Genomic DNA, 23,518 nt, shown 5'->3' with positions numbered 1-23,518 from the left:
TGTTCCGCCATTCAACATGAACGTGGCTGATCCTCTACCTCAACACCTAATGCTATGCTCTCTCTATATCCCTCACCACCTTTAACTTCTAGAAATCCCTTTCTTAAATATATTCAGTGACTTGGCCTGTAGAGTCTTCTATGGTAGATAATTCTACAGGTTCAGCACCCTACAAGTGAAGAAATTGCTCCTACTCTAAGTCCAAAATAGTCTGACATCCTGAGACTGTGATCCCTTTTCTCGACACACTGGCTAAGAGAAACATCATTGCTGCTTCCTGTCATTCTAGTCATGTCAGAATTGTACCTGTTTCAATGAGACATCTTGTCCTTCTTTAAAACTCCAATGAAGACAGACCCTGTCGACCCAACTTCTCCTCATATGACAAACCTACCATCCCAGGTATCAATCTGTTGAATCTTTGCTGCACTCACTTTTTGGCAAATATATTTTTCTGTGGTTAGGAGACCAAAACTGTACACAATACTCGAGATGTGGTCTCACCAAGATTCCGTATAACTACAATAAAACTTTCTTGTTGCTGGGCTCAAACCTCTTTCAAAGAAGACCAACATATCATTAGCTTTCCAAATTACTTACTGCACCATGCATGTCTATTTTTAGTGAACTCTGTACAAAGATACCATGGTCCCTTTGTACATCCGCATTTCCTAGTCTCTCACCATTTAAATAATAGTTATTCCTTTCCTACTGAAGTGAACAACTTTGAACTGATCCATATTGTACTACATTAAATTGCCCTGAAGCCTCAATATGTCCTCCTCAGCACTTATTCCCCCACTTAGTTTTGTATTGTCAGTAAACTTGGAAATGTTACATTTGACACACGTAGTTTGATTAAGTCGAAAAGTGTAGCACTGGAAAAGCACAGCAGGTCAGGCAGCATCCGAGGGGCAGGAGAATCGATGTTTTGGGCATGTCCTTCATCAGGACTGTGTGTGGGGCGCAGTGGGGGGGGTGCAGTGGCTGAGACATAAATAGAGGGAGTCCAGCTGGGGGGTAGTTAGCTTGGAAGGTGATAAGTAGATGCAGGTGGGGGGTGATGGTGATAGGTCGGAGCAAATCGGTGGAAGAAGATAGATATGTGGGACAGTTCAAGAGGATGGTTCTGAGTTGGAGGATTGGATCTGAAATGAGGAATGGGAGGGGAGATGATGAAACTGGTGAAATCGACATTGATGCCATGTGGTTGGAGGGTCCCAAGGCAGAAGCTGGAATACTGCAACCAAACGTCATCAATCCTATTCTCACCTCCCCCATCTCATCCCAGATCCAACCCTCCAATTCGGCATCTCCCTCTTGAATTGTCCCACCTGTCCATCTTCCTTCCCACTTATCTGCTCCATCATCCGCTCTGACCTATCACCCCCATCACCTGCATCTATCTGTTGCCTTCCAAGCTACCTCCCCTACAGCCTCACACTCCCCTTCTAGTTATCTCTCAGCCCCCTTTCTCCCTCACCCCCTCCATTCCTGATGAAGGGCTTATGCCTGAAATGAAATTCTCCTGCTCTCTGGATGCTGCCTGATCTACTGTACTTCTCCAGCGCCACACTTTTCAGCTCTGATCTGTAGTTCTCACTTTCTTCATATAGTTTGAATAGCTGAGTTCGAAACAGGTGTCTCTATAGTACCAACCTGTTACACCTTTCACTCTGTATATAATCTATTTATTCCCACACTATTTATTGGCTAGACTAATTCTCAATCCATGCCAGTACATTACCATCAATCCCATGTGTTTTGATTTTACATGATAACCTATTATTTGGGACTATATTGAAAGTGTTCTGAGAATCTGAATAATGCACATCTACTGATTTCCCCCTAATTTATTGTTTAAATGCTGAAAATATGCAGCTGGTCTGGCATCATTTGAGGAAAGAAAAACAGAATTAAGCCTTTGAGTTGAATGTGACTTAAGAATGGAAGCAGTTTAGAAATATGATGTCTGGTTTGTTGAAAGAGGAAGGGGGAGGAAGAATAAAAGGGAATGTTTGGGATACATTAAAGAGTATGGAAAATAAAGAGCATAAATGCATGGGAAGGGTTAAAGCAAGAAGACCACTGATGATCTGTTACAAGGGGTCTGTGGAATGCTGCACTAGTCAACAAGTCAATGTGGCAGGATGGGGCCACTGTGGCAGGATGGGATAAGAATAGTGAAAAGCTTCTACACCAACTAGCAGAGTCAGGTTACGGCTGAAAGGTCACTATGGTGGGATGAGAACACCAATTAGTAAAGTCAGCCTTGCCTGCTAAACATCATCATGGCAGGTTGGGACAGGTCGTGACAATAAATATTTACAACATGACATTAACTATTTAATTAATAGTTAGTAGAGTTAGCCTGCTTGAGACCCTTGTGGCAGAACATGACATTAAATATTTAATCAGTAGTTAGTAGGGTCAGCCTGGGACAGGAGACCATTGTGGTAGATGGGCTAGTAAAATATCTAATTATGACAGGTCAGCCTGGGATGGAAGATCATTGTGGCAGTGGTGGTAGTAAAGTATCTAATTGTGACATTAGAATAATATTAAGTAGAATGTAGGAAAAACTATAGTGGCAGAAGTAGAGCGATAATAGGAACTAACATTATTGATTTATTGTATATCTGGAGTGAGGTAATTCTGACTCATACAGTTGGGCATGCTGATAATCTAACAAAAACATGATAACAAAAAGGTACAAAGAGCCACGGACCCTGAGGTTCGGGGGCATTCAAGAATCTGCTTTCTGAGTATCATGTTTTTTTTTGTTTGCAAATAAAAGACAACTTCTTGAAGAACTCACTGCGTCTCCTGGTGATTCTCTATATTTTCTCCACGACAAGAGCAGGGAGAGATTTAATAAGGAAGATCTCTCAGGACCAAATCATTCTATATAATCCTGACTTGACCAAACATGATGGCTCTTTCTTTGTGGTTGAAAAACCCCTGAAATTCCCCTCTTAATGCCATCTGGTACTTTTGTCGCAGGACTAGGAGCCAAAGAGAAAGACTCAACACTAATAAATTAAAACAAAGAATGACGGATGCTGAAGATTGTAAACAAAATTAAAATCTTGCTGGAGAAACTCAGCAGGCCTGGCAGCAGCTGTGGACAGAAAGCTAAGGTTTCAAGTCATTTGACACTTCTTGGAAGAAGGATCATTTGGCTTGAAACGTTAACTCTGCTTTTTCTCCAGAGATGCTGAGATTCTTCAACAATTTACATTTTAGCTTAACACCGCTGAATTGACAACTACGCAAGAAATTACTCTAACACTTAAGAACTAATACATTGAAAGTATCTCGCACTGGTTTGACCTTTCCACTCACTGTGAGATTTATGGAACTTGAAACTTGCAGGAACTGATCAATGTATAACCATGAAAAGTCATCTCGACTCGAAATGTTGTTTTCTTTCCATGGATGGTGCCTGACCCGCTGTGATCTCCAGCATTTTTTGTTTTCAAAATATAACTATCGCTATTTTACAAAATAGTAACAACCATGTTTCTGGTTTGTCTTGGTATTATTCTGTCTGGCAACTACCAATAAACACGATGTACAAATTACTATTTCATCACAGCCCAACACTTCTTTTTCAGAATAAATCCCCCCCTGCAGGAAGGCAACGATATAAACAATGGGTTGGTTTATACGTCTGCAACAAACGCTCTGGCGTCGGCTGCGAATGAGCACGCGAGTCGGGGAATGTTTTGAGTGACGCACCAATGATTTGGTCGCGTGCAGTTTCGGTTATTTCGGAATCACTTGGTGCTGTCACCTGGAGTGTGTTGTCAGAGCGCGAGCGATGCCTGACCGGGACTGGAATGCACTCGGAATCTACCTCGGCCGCCTGGTGGAGTTTGTGGACGAACATATTAATGCGGTGCGGGTATGGGGACGTTCTGGTATTCGCGCTCAGATGGCGAAAGCCACGTTTCGAGAGGCGGCAAGTTCGCTTCTCAAATAGCTACTATGAAAAGGGGCCTGTCAGTCGGCCAGTAGGCTGATGTGGGCTTTAAAGGGAGTTTGTGAACACGGAGGGGGGATTGACAGGTTTTTGCCGCTCTGCATGTTTTGTAAACTTGGGGAAAATTGACAGTGCCTCACCGCTCCGTTTTTTGTTTCGCAGCATGTTAGTACGGGCCTGGCAGTGGCCGGAGTTGTGATGCTCGCCAGAAGCGTTAAACTAGTAAGTGTGAGATTCTGGAGTTTGATAGGGCATTTTATTCCAGCAAGCGATCGCGCTCTTAACTTGGCTCATGCGCTATAAAACTTTTTGTTTATCGAAGAACGCATTCAAATTGAGAGGTTTTGTAGCGAGGAAAAAAATGTAGATACTGCTATAATTTAATACGTATCCACCTTTAAGAAACGTTAACAATCACGAATCTGGGAATTTGTATTTGTTAAGAGAAAAGTTAACATTACGAGTCATAAGACTGACCTGGAATAAATCTAAATGTTACAGACAACATTCCAAATTTTCAAAGAAAACTCTCAGCGAATATAAACCACTATTCATGATTTGTAAAGCTTTACAGATGTTTTTCTTCAGCCAGAGGGTGGTGAATCGTTAGAACGCCTTGCTATCGAAGGCTGACTCGATGGGTTGAATAATCTCATTCTGTTTCTCTATGTTATGGTGTACTTTCAAATTAATCTGTTCTGATGCATTATTACACATTTCTGGACCAGGTGAGATTTCAACCTGTGCCTCCTAGTTCAGAGTTGTGAAACTGTCACCACATCTCTCACTATTCAATTGCTAGATGGCTCAAATATTTGTATTTTAATATAATCAACTGACCCAGATTGTTTCATAGGAATGTAATTAAACAAAAATTAGTAGTGTCCTAACCTCTCCTTACATGACTCTGAGAAGTCAAAAGTAATTGGTTTTAAGGAGTCTTTTGAAGGAAAGAGAGGCAGAAATGTTTCAAGTGGGAATTCCAGAGTTGTTCTAGGCAAGTAAACAGCTGCCAATGAAGTAAAGCTGTTAAAATCAGTTATATACAAGAAGCCAGAATTGAAGTACAGAGATCTTTTATCATTGTAACGTAAAAGGATGTTACAGAGATGAGAGCAAATGCTTTAAGTTAATTTGGAAAGAAAGTGAGAATTTTGAAATCAAGGTATTCTTGGCTGGAAGCCAATATAGGTCACTGAGCATGGGGATGAAGGGTGAGTGGGACTTGATGTGATGCGCACATGTTGAATTTTAGATAACGTCAAGTTTGGAGGATAGAATTCAGGAGACAAGCTAAGAATTTCTGATTGAAACTTTGTGTTGGATGCTGAGATGATCATGATCTGCAGATATAATTTCATGAAATTTTTATCTGCTATAAAATAATTTTCAAGTTTGCTGTCACTTCCTCAGAGCTGAAAGGGATTGAAAGTTGGTCTTATTTTATAGTTTTGATGGAGGTGGAGGAGGAGTAGCCAGGGACAGGTGATGCAATGGAGGCCCAGTACAAAAGACTGGGTGGCCAATTAGGATGAGAGAGAAACAGATATGAAAATGGTACAAATTATGGTGTGGAAGAATGTAAATGCTCTCTCAGCAGAGAGCAAAGTAAACGAGACACAAACAAGGTAGTAATGGGGTAGAGGGAAATGCAAAAAAAAATGGAAGACAGGTATGATGTGGTCAGGCTTTGAAGGTGTGGAATTCGAGCCCTATCAGCTAAAAAGTGCTTGATCCGAAAATGACATGTTCATCAAACTTGCGTCATGCTTTGTTGGAACATTGTAGAAGGCTCAGGGCAGAAATGATAGTATGAGAGCAGGTTGGCTTCTTTCAAACCCTTAAATCCTGATGAAGTTATATCAGGCTTTAAATGTTAATTCCCCCTGCGGATGCTAGTTTCTCCAGTATTTACTGTATTTGTTTCAGTTTCCCAGCATCAGCAGTATTTAGCTTTTATTAAAATAAAAGGAAAAATTAACTGTTTATGAATCCTTCCTTCTCATTATACAAAATAAACACATCTAAGCAGCCATTTAAGTTGAGCAATATCATGCCAGAAAGTGAAAAATATCACTAATTTTTGTCAGATTGTCTCATTGAAGTTTATGTGGGATTGTTGTATGATTTGAACTGGAACCAAAATATAGATCGTTAGTTGACTTTCCAAAAACAGAACCAGAAGTTCCAGTCTGTATCAAATAAAAACAGAAATTGGTGGAGAAACTCAGCAAACCTGGCAGCCTCTGTGGAAAGAAAACACATTTAACATTTAAGTTCTGAAGAAAGGTCACAAGATTGGAAGCATTAACTCTATTCTCTCTCCACAGATGCTGCCAACACTGCTGAGTTTCTCTAGCAATTTCTGTCTTTTATTTGGTTTAGATCTCCAGCCGTTCTTTGTTTTATTCTGATCTCCATTCTTAACTTCAAGTAACCAAGCAATTATAAATATTGGGGTCTATGCTTTTGCAGCCTAATGTCCTGCTCTGTGTTTAAAGTCTGTATGTCTGTTTAATTATTGAAGTTGAACGTTTTTAACCTTTGCAGCAAAATGAAGAGCTCTAGTTCATTTGATGCTTCTATTAATAAGAAACCGTATATGATTGGCCAGATGCAAAATAATTGGTGATTTAATAAATTTATAAAACTAGGTTTGTTTGTTAGATTCAATAATTTAATATGATTGTATATACAAAAAGTGCTCTAAAGTATTTACTTCAGTATGAAATAATATACATTGATCAATAATGAAAGCTTTGTGACTTTTTTCTCCTTTTCACAGTTTACTAAATTTAATAGTGCTCTGGAGATACCTGATAGCTTTATTGAAAAACATGTTAAACTTCGAGGGAGAGTGCACCATGTAACAAGATATGGACTAGAAGTAGAGCATGTTCCCATTACATTTCCAGTTGTTTCATTTCTACAAAGAAGTAAGTTAATGCTTGGTATTCAAGGATAACATATATGTAAATTGCAGAATTAACTTAATTTTAAAAGTTTCAGAGACCCTGTTATAATGCATTGATAGCATCCCTACCCCTGGTTCAATCCCTACTGCTCCAGAGGTGTGTAATAACATCTCCAAACACATTGATTAGAAACATAGGTTAGCTTGGTGTTAAAATGCTCTTTGTGATACCCCCAAATGTGACTGACTCTACTCATGTTAAAACTACGTGAACATAATACAAACTGCACAAATAAGTAATGTAGATTTATTTGGTATGATTTCATTTGATGAAGTTCACTAAAGTCCATGTGCATTTAACAGAAAATGCACAGTCAACTTGATTAAGTGAGCTATTTGAATTTTAATAAGGTAGTAACTCATAAGGTAGTTATGGCACATTATTGAGTGAAATAGTTGACTGTAATATTTTAATTCTGTTAGCCAAGTTTTGATTGGGCTTTGTGTGCTTGAAAACAAGTGGCAATGTCTTGCTGTTTACAATGCCAGCACAGTATTTTGTCATTTTTAAGCCATAGATTTTCAAATGGAGCTCTTGGACCTCCTGCTGGGATCATGCAGTACGTATATAATATCTTGTTTTTAAGTATTTGCCGTAATGTTCTGTGGTTGACACTTTAGTTAATTGTTTATATAATTCTAAGTTTTTGTGTTAAAATTTAAAGTTTATAGTCCACAACTGGTTCAGAAGAGGCTTTCTGGATACTACCCAATGCAACGTTATTACCATTTCTGAGCAGTTAATAGCATAAGCCTCCAAAACTGTTGTGTTCTTGTATATATATTTATGAAAAGATATACAATTTACTAGTTTTTTTTTGGATGTATATAGCGAATGCTTTCTATGTATTTGACCATTTGCTTAATCATTTGTTTTGTGTAGCTTTACTTCTGTTACACTTCAATATAATATTTAATGTGAAATAAATGATGAGTATGCATACTTGCTGTATTCAGTCTCTCTGGTGTTGGCATGGTGACTTCTAAAACAGCATCTGAGATTTGTTCCTCTGGATTGCTTAGTCCCAAATCAATGCAAAAACATGAGTTATGTAACTTGCTGTTTTCCTACTCTAGCTACATAGTATTGGCTGATCAATTTGCCTACATGACAAAAATAATTGGTTTTGAAAGGAGTAATTCATTGAAGTGAAGCTCTTGGAGATATTCTGGTGTTTTCATATGGTTAAATTCATTAGAACCTATGATCAGTAAGCCACTACAGGAATCTTATGAGAGATGATATTTTGTTTTATGTAAACATTTCCTTTATCTGGTGCTTTTAAATATATGACTGGATATTTTAGTTATAAATTAACTTGAAATAAGAACAATAATATATTTTATTTAGTTCTATGTGATGCATGTAAAGTGGCCATTGTTTCTAAGAAATTGTCCCTTGTCAAAAGTGGTTTTGGAATGAGTTTCAATGACTGGAAATTTTAACATTTGCTCCACAGGTTGTTGTCATCATTTTTTTTTCTTTTGTTTCTAATGTTGATCATACCTATCTGTTTTCTTATGTAGGATGTCAATCAAATATTGTTAAGGCCATGTTGGTACTAGTAGAAGATCATTAAGATCCATGAGCTGTCGTTTTATTAGCTCCTATCTAATCTGTGTATTACCAGCATTTTCCTGCATTTTTTTAAACTTTGCTTATGGGATTTAGACATATCTCTGGCCAGGTCAGCATTTATTGCTTTAATTTTTCCAGAGAAGGCAATATTGAACTGCCCTCTAGAGACATGACTGTTCTTGTGTATAGAAGAACTCATGATGCTATTAGGAAGTTTAGGATTTTGATCCAGTGACAGTGAAGGACTGGTAGTATAATTCCAAGTCAGAATGATGTGTTACTTGGAAAGGAACTTGCAGGTGGTATTCCTATGCATCTGTTCGAGCTGATAGAGGTCATGGGTCTGGAAGATGTTTTAAAAGGAGCCTTAGTGAATTATTTCATTACGTTTTGTCAGTGTATACATGACAACCGCTGTGCATCAGTGTTGAAGATACTGGATGCCAGTCAAACAGCATCTGTACCTGGATGGTGTCAAACTTCTTCAGTGTTGAGATGTCCTCCTCAAGGAAGAAAGGAATCTTCCATCACACTCTTGAATTATACCTTCCAGATGGCGGACAAGCATTGGAGTGTCAGAAGGTGGTTTACTTATTGCAGAATTTCTAGTCTCTGATTTGCTTTGGCAGCAAAAGTTTTTTTTATATAGCTGGTCCAGTTTGGTTTCTAGTCAGTTGAACTCACAGGATCTTAATAGTGGCGGCTTCAGCAATGGTAATGCTGTTGTGCCCTAAGGGACGATGGTTAGATTCTCTCTTATTAATGATGATCATTGCCTGGCACTTATGTAGTGTCTGGATCAGTGGTGCTGGAAGAGCACAGCAGTTCAGGCAGCATCCAACAAGCAGCAAAATCGACATTTCGGGCAAAAGCCCTTCATGTAGTGTGCCATTTGCCACTCATCTTCCTAAGCCTGAAACCAAAAGAGAAAATGCTGGAAAATCTGAGCAGGTCTGGCAGCATCTGTAAGGAGAGAAAAGAGCTGACGTTTTGAGTCTAACTGACCCTTAGTCAACTTTGACAAAGGGTCAGTTAGACTCTAAATGTCAGCTCTTTTCTCTCCTTACAGATGATGCCAGACCTGCTCAGATTTTCCAGCATTTTATCTTTTGGTTTCAGATTCCAGCATCCGCAGTAATTTGCTTTTATTCCTAGGCCTGAATGTTGTTCAGATGTTGCGTTTAGATATATCATCTAAGGGGTCACAAATGATGATAAATATTTGCAATCATTAGGAAATATGACCACTTCTGACATTATGATGGAGAAGTGGTCATTGTTAAAGCAGCTGAATATGATCAGGCTAGGGCACAATAATGAGGAACTCCTGCAGAGATGTCCTGGGACTAAGATGATTGATATCCCAAAAAACACTACCAGCTTCATTTTTATTGGGCAGGACTCCAGCCAGCAGAGAGTTTTCCTTCTGATTCCCAATGACTCCAGTTTTGCTAGGGTTCTTCAATACTGTACTCTGTTAAATGCTACTTTGATATCAATGACAGTCACTTTCAGCTCACCATTTGAATTTTGCTCTTTTGACTGTTTGGACCAAGACTATATTGAGATCAGAGCCAACTGACCTGGGGGAACCCAAACGCAGTGTCAGTGAGCAAGGTATCCTTTTCAAATGTCACTTGATAGAACTTCAGTGACACTTTTCACAACTTTACTGATGATTGAAAGTAAAATGATTGGTTAGGTTGGATTTGCCTTGGTTTTTGCATGTCATATACCTGGGTAGCTTTTCACATTGTTGGATAGATGCCAGTGTTGGAGTCGTACTGAAACAGTTTGGCTATGGGCAACTTGGTTTTGGAGCACAGGTCTTCAGTACTACTGCCAGAATATTGTCTGGACCCATAGAACTTTGCAATATCAATCATTTTGTTATCACATGGAGTGACTTGCATTGGTTGAAGATTGACACCTGTGATGCCGGGTATGTCAAACACTAGCATATATTATCTATTGACATTTCTGGCTGAAGATGGTTTCAACTGTTTCAGCCTTGTCTTTTGCACTGATGACCCTGCAACCCTTCCCCCACATTATCCCAGTCACAAGCCTCCAACTCGGCAATGCCCTCTTGACCTGTCCATCACCTTTCACATCTATCCGCTCCTCCATCCTCTGCGACCTATCACCTTCTCCCCCACCTTCATCTACCTATTGCATTCTCAGCTACCTTCCTCTCAATCCCAGCCCCCTCACATTTATCTCTCAGCTTCCTGGCCCATAAGCCTTATTCCTGATGAAGAACTCAAGGCCAAAACGTCGATTCTCCTGCTCCTCCAATGCTGCCTGACCTGTTGTGCTTTTCCAGCACCCTACTCTCGACTCTGATCTCCACCATCTGCAGTCCTCACTTTCTCTTAGGAAAATCATGTTCATATTTTCAGAATATTATACATGTATATTTCTTGGAATAACCCCTCAATACCCATGGTATTTTGGATTGGTATACCACTAAGAGAATAAATGTAAAATGTTTCTGTGTTTCCATCAGGCAAAACCGTCAAGTAATCTTTGGTGCATTTAAATGCTGGTGCTGTCTTCTCCTTCGTGGAAATTTACAATCTCTGTTCCTTCTATTAGAGCCCAGCCTCATCAACATATTTGTTTTAGTGAATACCCATCTTCTTCAATGACTGCCTTCAGATAGATGGGATTCATCAACTGCTTCTGCATTAATACTGGTTCACTGCTCATTTTTAAATGTGCAGATAACAATGTCTCTTAAAATGGTCAAATCATCCACAACTAATGTTTAAAACTATTTGACTGAGCATACTCACCCTGCTCCTTCTATAAGTCTTTATATATGCTATTTGTTTTTACTTGGATGACCATCTAACTAAGACGGTAGTTTTGGTATTCCATCCAAACAATCATGAGTCTTTTCCATCTTTTGAATTGAGCTGCTTCTGGACTAACTTATCCTGTTCACACTTTAGATCAAAGTTCTCAAAGTGGTAACACCTTTTTTGTCACTGGTACTACAGATTGTTCTCATTGTCACAGGAGGTAACTCAAGCAATATCGACTGCTTGTTCAGCAACCTTAAAACATTTTAACACCCAGTGAAACTGGATGAATTACTTTTTAAGCTGCTTTCTTAGCAGCACCAGATTCATTAGCACCATCTGCTGGATATTTCTGATTTGTGCTTGAGTGATTGTATGATAATACACCATTTTATCTTGAGTTGGTTCAAAAAAGCTCCAAACAGATCATAAAAATGTAAGATTTGGAGTAGAAGCAGGCTATTCACTTTCCACCCAACTGCATTCGCTGCACCATTCATTTAGATCATCACTGATCTGTTTGTGTTTCAAATTCCATATTCTGTCCCACTTTGATTTTTGTTAGTTAATTGAATCGATCTGCGTCCATCTTCAAAATATTCAGGCTGAGGCAGAGAGTTCTGAATTTGCGTAGCAGCTGAGAGGGAAAAACCTCCTCTCTGTCCTAAAACAATGTCCACTAGTCCCGGACTCACCCGTACATTAGAATAGAATCTGTACAGTGTGGGAACAGACCATTCTGCCCAACACATCCATACTGACCCTCCAAAAAGCATCCCAGACAGACCAATCGCCCAACCCTAAACCTGTAACCCTGCATTTCCCACGGTTAATGCACCTAACCTACAAACATCCCTGAACACAATGTGTAATTTAGCACATCCAATCCATCTAAGTGCACATCTCTGGACTGTGGGAGGAAACCAGAGCACCTGGCAGAAATCCACGCAGACATGGGGAGAATATACAAACTGCACATACACAGTTACCTGATAGTGGAATCAAACCTGTGTTCCTCATGCTGTGAAGCAGCAGTGCTAACCACTGAGCCACCATGCCACCTGTCATGTCCTTGTCAAGACCAGTCAGGACGTTTTTATACTTCAGTGAAGTCACCCTTCATTCTTCTAAACACCAGGGGAATAAGCCCTGTCTGTCCAACCTTTTACTCATAAGACAGCCTGCTCATTCTGGTTAACACTCAAACATTCTCTGAACTGCCTCAAATGCATTTACATCCTTCCTTAAATAAAGTGACTAAAACTGCAAACGGTATTCTATATGGTTACATGATCTGATGTTGGATCATGTCAGATCAATGTCAAGAATGTGGTGCTGGAAAAGCACAGCAGGTCAGGCAGCACCCGAGGAGAATCGACATTTCTGGCATAAGCCCTTCATCAGGAAACCTGATCATGTCGTCACGTCATATCAATGTTAACCATTAGCATGACCTATGACAATAGTGCACAAAAATGGCTTACAAATGTAAATGGTGATGTAAATCAAAAAAATGCAAACATCTCAGTGACTTTAAGGCAAAATGATCTGAAGACGGGCAACTTTGTGAAGACCTACTACAGCAATCTTTTGTTTTAGTCGGCACCTTATGAACTGATAGTCCAGATAAACTGGCAAAAACTATAAGCCTGAAATTCTGCAAGCTTACTGGAAGCGATATCTGAGTAGTCAGTTGAAGGTGCAAGAGAGACAACTCTCCTGGTAATTTTTACTTATGGCAAAGTTGCATTATTATTTAAGTGATTTATGCTGTAATTAAGTATAACAGTGCTGTGTATACCCCCTGCATTATATTTCTGTTACTTAGTGTATGGTTTTACATTGATTATATGGATCGCTTGATCAACCCGAATAGTTAATCAACCAATACACCCCTGATCCCATAGGTGCTGATTAATAAAAGTGTGCTAACTGGATTATCAAACTCAGTTCTATACTTTATACTGATGTATTGTTTTTCTCAGCTTTTGCTTTGCATTTCCAATAGGAGTTTCAAAGCTGATGTCCCAGAGTCTATTAGCTTGATGCTTCCTTCACCAAGATGCTGTTCTTGCAGCAAAGTTAAAAATGATACAAAGCCAAGTTATAGTCCAAGCAGGTTTATTTGGAAGCACTAGCTTTTGTAGCGCTGTTCCTTCATCAGGTGGTAGGAGCAGTACTCCGAAAGCTAGTGCTTTCAAATAAACCTGTTGGACTATAACCTGGTATTGTGTGATTTTTAACTTTGTACACCACAGTCCAATACCAGCATCTCCAAATCACTTTTTATTTCAAAAATATACTTTCATCATAAAATATTTTGATGATCTGTACAATTGGTCATGCCATACATACATAAACATTCCATTTCTTTGCATATAGAGATAATCATTCGTATATACAGGTCAGTACATTTACTATCCATATATTATCCAAATAATTCTTTCAGGTAGACATCCTATGCTTACACTGATTGTCTATGTGTTGAACAGTGCCCAAATAGTATCTATTTTGGCCATAGCTCTTTACGATATCAATGAAAAATGAATTGTTATAGGCTTTAACTTGACTGGCTTTATTTCTTCTGAAAATGTGTTGCTGGAAAAGCGCAGCAGGTCAGGCAGCATCCAAGGAGCAGGACAACCAATGTTTCGGGCATGAGCCCTTCTTCAGGAATGAGGAAAGTGTGTCCAACAGGCTAAGATAAAAAGGTAGGGAGGAGGGACTTGAGGGAGGAACGTTGGAAATGTGATAGGTGGAAGGAGGTCAAGGTGAGGTGATAGGCTGGAGTGGGAGCGGGGGTGGAGAGGTCAGGAAGAAGATAGCAGGTTAGGAAGGCGGTGTTGAGTTCGAGGGATTTGACTGAGACAAGGTGGGGGGAGGGGAAATGAGGAAACTGGAGAAATCTGAGTTCATCCCTTGTGGTTGGAGGGTTCCTAGACAAAAGATGAGGCACTCTTCCTCCAGCCATCGTGTTGCAATGGTCTGGCGATAGAGGAGTCAAGGACCTGCATGTCCTTGGTGGAGTGGGAAGGGGAGTTGAAGTGTTGAGCCATGGGTTGGTTGGTCCGGGTGTCCCAGAGGTGTTCTCTGAAACGTTCCGCAATTAGGCGGCCTGCCTCCCCAATATGGAGGAGGCCACATCGGGTGCAGCGAATGCAGTAAATGATGTGTGTGGAGGTGCAGGTGAATTTGTGGTGGATATGGAAGGATCCCTTGGGGCCTTGGAGAGAAGTAAGGGGGGGTGGTGTGGGTGCATGTTTTGCATTTCTTGTGGTTGCAGGGTAAGGTGCCGGGAGTGGAGGTTGGGTTGGTGGGGGGTGTGGACCTGACGAGGGAGTCATGGAGGGAGTGGACTTTTCGGAATGTTGATACGGGAGGGGAGGGAAATAGATCTCTGGTGGTGGGGTCTGTTTGGGGGTGGCAGAAATGACGACAGATGATACGATGTATATGGAGGTTGGTGGGGTGGTAGGTGAGGACCAGTGGGGTTCTGTCCTGGTGGCGAGTCAAATCCCTCGAACTCAGCACTGCCTTCCTAACCTGCAATCTTCTTCCTGACCTCTCTGCCCCCATTCCCACTCCGGCCTATCACCCTCATCTTGACCTCCTTCCACCTATTGCATTTCCAACACCCCTCCCCCAAGTCCCTCCTCCCTACCTTTTATCTTAGCCTGCTGGACACATTTTCCTCTTTCCTGAAGAAGGGCTCATGCCCGAAACATCGACTCTCCTGCTCCTTGGATGCTGCCTGACCTGCTGCACTTTTCCAGCAACATGTTTTCAGCATCTGCAGTCCTCATTTTCTTCTATGGCTTTATTTCTTCCACTTATACACTTGCTGGCATGGTGTTTTGCTATAATTTGAGTATCAGTCTATTTACATTATTAATTAGCAACTAACAGCTCAGGATCCATTAATTCAAGCTCTAGCTGATAGGCTAGATACATAACTGAAAAAGAGCGAGTTGACCCGAGACTACCTCTTCATGTCAACTTTCAGTATGTCTTCCTGTAAATTCCCCATTCAAATAATAAGGGGGAAAGGGTTGATCTAAGGTGATTGAGCCCTGTAATATCTGTTCAAGTCTCAGATACTCCACAAAACACAGAATATTCTCCTTAATTCTTGGACTTGGATGCTCTCAAAAAGGTTGTTATTTGTGAGCGTACAAAATAGAGTAAAACCCAAAATCTTTTAAAGGGATACAAGTTATTTTAATTGTATATGAAGTGCATTTTATCTCAAAATTATTTTCTCATAAATACATATGTTTTCCTCAGGGCAGTCAAATGGTCTGCTGATGGTTCGATTGGCTGGCTTGCAAATGACTGATGAAGGCAAAGCGTGGTTAAAAGAGCAAATCAAACCTTCTCACATTATTTGGTTCCAACCTCTAAGGCGGGAGAATTCTTCTATTGATTCTATTGTAAGATTAAACAAGGTAAGTCTATGTTTCAGATGGATAAGTTTATATTTCTGATTCAACTCATGGTATTGTTACATTATGTTTAGAAGACCAAAACAAACAAACTTTTGCTGTGGGTTAGCTTGAGCTCTGAGAATTGTTCAAGAAAATGACATCATACTAGGCAAACATGTAGTTATTTTTCCTTTTGATACTAAGAATCTGATCTTCTATAATGCTATAGAACTAAAATATTAAATGAAATAGTCATATAAGTGACTTTTCAAAGGCTTAAATTAATGAATTTGATTTGCATGAATATTGCTTATTACAATCCATTATGGCTAATTCAAAGGAATTTTGTGTCCAACAAAACTTGTCTAGTAAGCAAAATTACCTAACATCAATACAATATCAAGAAAATTTACATTTTTAATAAAATCAATTAATCCCATGAATTTTAATTTAAAATTGCAACATTTAAAATAATTTAAACAGTGATGCAGAGTTGAAACAGTTGCAAAGTGAAGGGGATTACATTGTGAGCAGCAAAATATTCCTTTTACCATTTAATCTTACCTCTCTTCCATCTTGCATTAGATGTTCCTTTTTGTTAAAACCTGTTATGTCCTGTAGCATTTTCCAATTTTGATGAAGAGTCCGACCTAAAACATTAGCTGCTTAATGTTTGACCTCAGTAATTCTAGCATTTTCTGTTGATAGTGTTATGAAGTTGGTGTGTGTAAAATTGTAAAATAGGGGAAAGCATTATATGGTCCCTTTTAAAAGATGGTGTTTTTCTTTCAGTGCTTAAAGTTAAAATGGATGTCTGTACAGCAGTTTAAAATGCAGGTGCACAGACAATGCCCAAATTGATACATTTTATATTGAACAGTCAAGCAGCATTTTTACCAATTAGCAATTCCTTTTTGAATTTAGCCAATCAATTTAAATCAAGCCCTTAAATATTAAAGACCAATTAAATTTAAGTCTGATGGTTTTGACTACCTTGAACCAGTCTAATTGATTGTAAAGAAATCAATAGGTCATCAAGGGTATAAAAGATGAGGGCACTTGGAAAATTGGAGAGAGCCAACTGCCTCTGAAGAAGGGTTAAAACTTTTGGATCTCTCAAAGAAAGCATCATCTAATTAATAAAGATGCAACAGTACTCTTAGCTAATACTCCTGACAGCAGAATTCATAGAAAGAACATTTGACAGAAAAACTGACACGAGAATTGAATGGAGAGAGACGTTCCTGAAAGATGATCAGTGGAGAAGGCGAGGAGCATTTCAGAAGCTGAATTAGAGCTGTAATTTCGAGAGACTAAATTCTATTGTTTTCTTACAGTATATAAGTGGGACTTGTATTTATTGAATCAGTATACCATTAGGATTTTGTTTTATTAAGGAATAGGGTAATCACAGGGGAATTCTTCAGTTTGTTAGTGGTTCTGTTAATTTTCTCACTGTTGGAGTTAGATAAATACATTTTAACTTGATTATAGAGTGAGAGAAAGGATTTCATTTCAGTTAACCACTCCTTTTTAACAGTTTTGTTTTGGGGAGGGGGGAAACGGTACAAGGTAGGTTATAACATTTTTCATACTTTCATAGATTATGAGACGAGGCGAGCCTCTCTGGATGTTTCTGTTTTAGTAATCAGAGGTAGGGGACGGGGTCAACATTTATTTCATAACAGTAGTTAAAGAATCATTTCAGCATCAATCCCTGACTCCTTTTTCATTTTGATACTTTTCCAGTTAATATAAATACTTCCAAATTTACTTTTTTGAGTGTTTTCCTTTATTATAATATTTTGTTCTAACAGACTGCTAGATTTAGAAACTGCAAAGGATAGGCTCCCTTTTAAGCAAGATTAATTGTTTGAATTCTGCTAACAAGTTTACTTCTGCAGCTGCATCTCTCCCAGATATTTCATTTTGCCATGTGTTTTTTTTAAAATATAACGTAACCATCTATAATGTCAGCATGCTTTCGGGACACCTGACTCAATTCTTAATGAATTTCCGTATACCTCCTCATGCATTTTGCCTTAATTCCCCGTAACTGCTAGCCTCTGCTTCCTTCTACTTAAATTTATTTCTTGTAACTATCTTTTTTTTAATCACTTTTCATTATTTAAGAGTTTTTTGTAGCAAAATATATTCACATGTCATGGTATTATATGGTTCCTACTAGATTTAATTGTGGGAACTAATTTTAAAGAGTTTGGGCAATACACTGTAACAGAGATGCCAAATGTTCCATGTCTTAAAGTGGCATGTGATGATTTGAATTGTTTGAGTGAGACACAATACAAATAGCCTTCATAGACACATTTTTATTACTATCGCACAGTTTTGTAAGTAAATCTTAGATTTGGCTAATTGCAAAAGCTTTTTTGGAAGGTTTTATTTGCCACAAGGCCTAGTGAGTCTTTTTGTCATTTATTACCAAATTCTCTTCATTTAGCTCTCTATGGTACTCCTGTCATCTGATTCTAGCTTATTTGGCCACACACTATTGTTGGAGCAACTTGTCACAGCCAAGATGTTATGGGATTAAATGGCAATCCTGGTGCCACGCCATATTTAAAAAGCCATTGTTCAAGTGGTGTTAGTTCGGAGCTTCTATGAACATTTGCTGCAGACATGGCTGGTGAAGGAAAATTGGCATCTTGTTTGCACGCAGGCACTAGAAGGTCCTGCTGGTAGGGACTTTATCTTTGTTCAGCAGCAGCAGAGGAGGCCACGATATCATACTATGCCAACCTGGTCTGAGGATTCCACCCAGGTCAGTGCAGTTTCAGCTGTCTGGCCGAATGTATAGCAATGTCGGAAGAAGATCAGTGACCTCCAAAGCTCCCTCCAAAGCCACAAGCTCACCCAAAAGAGGGAAACAGATGTTTCAGAACACTATCACCTGCAAGTTCACTTTCATGTCTCATACCCTTATGTGAAACTATAATGCCATTTCCTCCTCATTACTGAATTAAAATCCTGGACTCCCTAACAGCTGTTTAGGTTCTTACACCACAGGACTGCAATGGTTCAAGAAGGAAACACACCACTGCCATCTCCAGGGCAATTGGTGAAGGGCAATAATACCTGGCTGAAGCAGCAGTGCCCTCATTCGCTTGAACAAACATTAAAATTCTCTTTGCCGAATTCAGGGGAGAATTTGGTTTTCATGTTTCTTCTTCGCATTAAGGTTACACATGATCACTACTGTGAAGGCAAATTGGAAGTATTGATAATGTAACATGCCATTTCAAACTTTATAACTGTTAGTTTAAATAGAATTTAATTGCACTTTCTTTACTTTTAGAGTATATTTTTTTCAGTCTCTCTGAATGAAGAGATTTTAAGGAGAGGCCTTGGACGAGCAGTTAACATTGAGGGCCTACAATCAAATCCTAAACTGTACTGGAGATTACAGTCAAAGTTGCTTAAAGCAGAACTAAAAGCCCTAAGAAAAGGTAAAGGCATCTGGAAAGAAGCCACTATGTTAGAAACAATCTCAAATAATCTACAGAAGTCCAAGAATCTGCTTAATCTAGATAATCTTAAATCCTGGGTCAGTTCTTTCAGAAAAAAATAATTTATTCAGTTGTAGCAGAAGCTTGTAAAGTTAAATTTCTACAATAAATACAACTACTTTGTCATCCTTAAGTGTTACAGATATAAGGTATGTTATCTTTGTTTAAGAGAGAGAGACTCATTTTACAATGCAAAATGTTGTCTCAACTTGCTGGTTCATTCAAAAATTGACTTCTTTATTCCAGATTCTTAAACATGCATTGTTTTATAATAAGTAAATTTAGTCTGTACATTAGCTTTGCTCTTTTCACGTTAGTGCTTTTCTTTGACTGATAGAATAATAATCTACTGCAGCAAGACAACTTGGGTACTGGAGCCAAGCTTTGTATTATCTAATAAAGGAATCAGTGGAGCTAAATAGTTTACTTGTGCCTTCCAGCTTGTGACCTTTAATTAAACCTAGTAAGACACAGGTAAAAGGACACACAAAAGAACAATTATTGAGAGAGATAGATACCTAAAAACTGAATTTCATCTTAATATTTGCATATAGTACATAGTCTGAAATGCTGAATCCCCTCCAAAAGTTTTCCATCTGTCCTAAGACTTGCCTTTATAAATATAAACATATCACGCATTCAGCATATTTTCTCCTTTACTTTCCTGCTACTGTTGTTAAGTAGATTTGAGAAATAAGTTTGCTACACTCTGCTTTTGCTGAGAATGGTTTGAAATGTAACAGGTGTTTAGATTGCAGACCTCTTAAGTGACCAGAACTGCATGCTAGTATGTGAAAGACGGATTTCATCAACAAATGATTGAAGTTGTCTCCTGTTACTAAAACCTGCCTTGGTATGCATTCCTTTCACGCTGTAGAATGGAGTGTTAGCTCTCTCCATTTTGACAGCACCTGAAAATTTTGTAATCTTCAATTATAGAGCAACAGATGCATTGGAAAACAAGCAAGAGACAAAAAGAAGTCCAAAAATTCATGAATGACACTGTATTTCTCAAAATACTTGAATATTCAATCAATTTCTCATACAATTAACTCCTAAATTAGAGGTACCTAAAGGATATGCATTGGGTGTGCTTTAATTGCAGACCTGTGTAGTTTGAAGCTGTCAGTACAGATGAGCTAATTATTCTAGGATTGGCGGTGTATCTCCAACAGTATTTTTTCCCCACCCCGATTGAGATTGTGCTTAATGCTAAAGGCCTGCCTGCAGGATATGTTTCAGTTCATTTTCTGTCTTGAATTCTTAATTCATTGCCATCCCTAAATTCTTTCCCTTTGAGAGCAATAGCATGATTTTTGTATCGATTGCAGTGGCAACCTGGATAGGGCAAGGAGGCTAATAGAGGAATGGAATGCATGGCAATTTCCAGCACAATGTACACGAGGATGTATATACTGCAGATTCTTCTTTGAGACTACCTGTCTCTCTGTGCTGCAGCTAGTTATGTTTGAAGTGTTAAGGAGTGAGCACAGTAGGTTGGTAGGTTGTTGATATGTCAGTAGCTGCTATGCTGGTGGAGTCAGGTTGCCAACTCCTGGTTTGAACTAAACTTGGAAATTTGATCACGTGGAGTCCGATCATTTACTATCCTATCAGATCAGGTGACATCTACAAATATTGGTTTTGCCATCTGTAAACTGTGGGCCAGTGAAACCACAGTATGTGCAAGAAGTTCCAAGAACCAGGAGGCCATTCAAAAGCAGACACAGAGACAAACTTGAGGATGCAGGAAAGAGTGAAACAATTCTCTCCAATTCCCTTCCTATTCATTACATTCCCGTGCCCCAAAAAACCCCTCAAAAATCCCGACATCAACTTTGCTTCCTTCAATCCCAATGTCAGGCCTCCAGTTTTAACTTGCCGTCATACCTTGCTGTCCATCGTATTTTTAATGTAAAGGAGATCTGTTTACTTCAGTTGATTTCTTTGTTGATTCTATCTTTATGGTAAAGCTGTGCAAATAAGAGTTTTCCAGACGCTGTGCATTGCACAGATAATTATTTTTCTAACCTGCTGCCTTGTAATTACCCTATGTGCTCAGTGTTTAATGTTGAAAATGGGCTTGGTGTGTTGAAGTTGCCCATTGTCTATATTATCCAAATACTTGCAGTTTCAAGGGAAAATATTAACATAGGAACAGCGGGGAGGCCATTTGGCCCCTCAAGGGTATTCTGCCATTTAATGAGATTGTGGCTGACCTGTGTTCTAATACCCACCTTTGGCCCATATCCCTTAATACTTTTAGTTTAATAAAAATAAATCTGTCTCCGATTTTAAACTAAGAACTAATCTAGCATCAGCTGCCATTTGTGGAAAAGAATCCCAAACCTCTATCACCCTCCTTGTGTGTAGAAGTGCTTTCTAAAATGTCTGCTGAACAGTCTTGCCCAAATTCACAGACTATGCCCTCTATTTCTAGAGGGTAACTACATAGCAAAGTGCAAGTTATCTGATACTGTTAGTGACCATGTATTGGGAGTGTCCATCTGTACATGTTTTGCTGTGAAATAGGGTTGTATTGAGTGGTTCACTTTTAAAAAGATGAATGCGACACACAGTAATAAATGTGTCTAGTTCAGAGGATTCAATTGACTAATGTTAAAGTGAGTTTCATCTACTAGAGTAGCTCCAACATCGGTGTTTCTAATTAGGACTGGAAACGAGTAAAGTTATTCAACATGAGCCTTCCTTGGAGTGATTCATCTTTTAATTTTAATTTTAAAGACTGCAATGTAACATACAAGATACACTTAATGTTTTTTTGTAATTGTTCATTCTCATAAATGTCTGTGTGCATTGTAAAAGAAAGCCTGTATTTTTTGAAATCAATAAACAGTGCTAATATGTTGTGAAGTTTTTTTTTTGTATCTTTCTACAAATGACTTAAAGGGTTTAAAAAAAACAGAATGAGGCCTTCCAGCTTATGGAGGGGTGATTCTTCTTAAACTATTTGCAATACAACATTACAGGTTTCTTTGTTATGTTAGTGCAAAGAATTGAAATACCTTTATCCACCATGGGATACAGCCTCAAAAATTGAGAAAGGACACCAACTAGCCCACCCAACCAAAATATGTACGTTACCTTTTGCCACAATTTTGGTGGCTCAGTGGTTAGCACTGCTGCCTCACAGCACCAGGGTCCCAAGTTCGATTCTAGCGACACATTCTCCCCGTGTCTGTGTGGATTTCCTCCGGGTGCTCTGGTTTCCTCCCACAGTCCAAACATGTACAAGTCAGATGAATTGGCCATGTTAAATTGCTAATAGTGTTAGGTGCATTAGTCAGAGAGAAAATGGGTCTGGGTGGGTTATTCTTCAGAGGGTCGGTATGGACTGGTTGGGCCCAACGGCCTGTTTCCACAATGTAGGGAATCTAATCTAATATAATTGTTTGTTCTTGTCAACTTGGCTTCTAATGCATATTCCTATTTTTGAGTGTAGTTCACTATTTGGAGCTAATTTGAACTGTAGCTTTGAAGAAGGGCAAAATACTTTAGATGCTGAAAATCTGAAACACACTGCTGGAGAAACTCAACAGGTTTGGTAGCATGCACGAAGAGAGAGACAGAGTTAAAGTTTCAAGCCAGGTATGACTCTCACTTTGTTCAATTCCTTCTTGACCAGAAACCAATGCAAAATTAGAATCTGACTCTCTAAAGCATCAAGGTTAACATTGAGTCCAATATAATGCTTCTATAGAACACCCAATAATTGACCCTCCACCTCTTCAAGACCTATCCATTAGTCAAATGGCTAAATATTTGACTTTATGGCCATTCTTGAATGAAGACACATTTCTATGCTTAGTACTCATTTCAGACCTAAGAACACGTTGAAGAAAATTTACATCCCCAACTTTTCAATGCTTAGTTCATATAGGAACGCTAAAGATTGTACAGAAAGTACAATATTACAATGGCAAAATTTTGATAGCTTTAATCACATTTTGACATGTACCTATTCTGCACTGTGTTTGAGATCATAGTATCATGCTTGGGAGGAACAACGACTGTGCCAAAAGATCATAAAAACAATGGGAGAATGAGTATACCATTCAACCCATTGGGCCTGACCCTTTTAATAAATCAAGACTCACATAATTGTCGGCTTTTCTACTATCCTGCCTGCGCCCTCCTCCACATTGCCATAACCCCTGATTACGCTATTTGTGTTATGGACCACACCAGACACCCTCAAAAC

At 39.0% G+C, this 23,518-nt stretch overlaps 1 protein-coding gene across 1 annotated transcript; it reads left to right on the top strand.

Moving 5' to 3' along the window:
• Positions 1–3,748: 3,748 nt before the first annotated feature.
• Positions 3,749–22,126, top strand: c18h3orf33 (c18h3orf33 homolog (H. sapiens)). Its single transcript, XM_060834160.1, has 5 exons — positions 3,749–3,907; positions 4,148–4,207; positions 6,771–6,921; positions 15,630–15,790; positions 19,086–22,126. Exons 1-5 carry the CDS (start codon positions 3,824–3,826, stop codon positions 19,356–19,358), a joined length of 729 nt encoding a protein of 242 aa, XP_060690143.1. The 5' UTR covers positions 3,749–3,823; the 3' UTR covers positions 19,359–22,126.
• Positions 22,127–23,518: the final 1,392 nt, after the last annotated feature.

The sequence above is a fragment of the Hemiscyllium ocellatum genome, chromosome 13 (genome assembly GCF_020745735.1).
Source record: "Hemiscyllium ocellatum isolate sHemOce1 chromosome 13, sHemOce1.pat.X.cur, whole genome shotgun sequence".
NCBI lineage: Eukaryota > Metazoa > Chordata > Chondrichthyes > Orectolobiformes > Hemiscylliidae > Hemiscyllium > Hemiscyllium ocellatum.
This window is presented reverse-complemented; position numbering and strand designations above follow the sequence as displayed.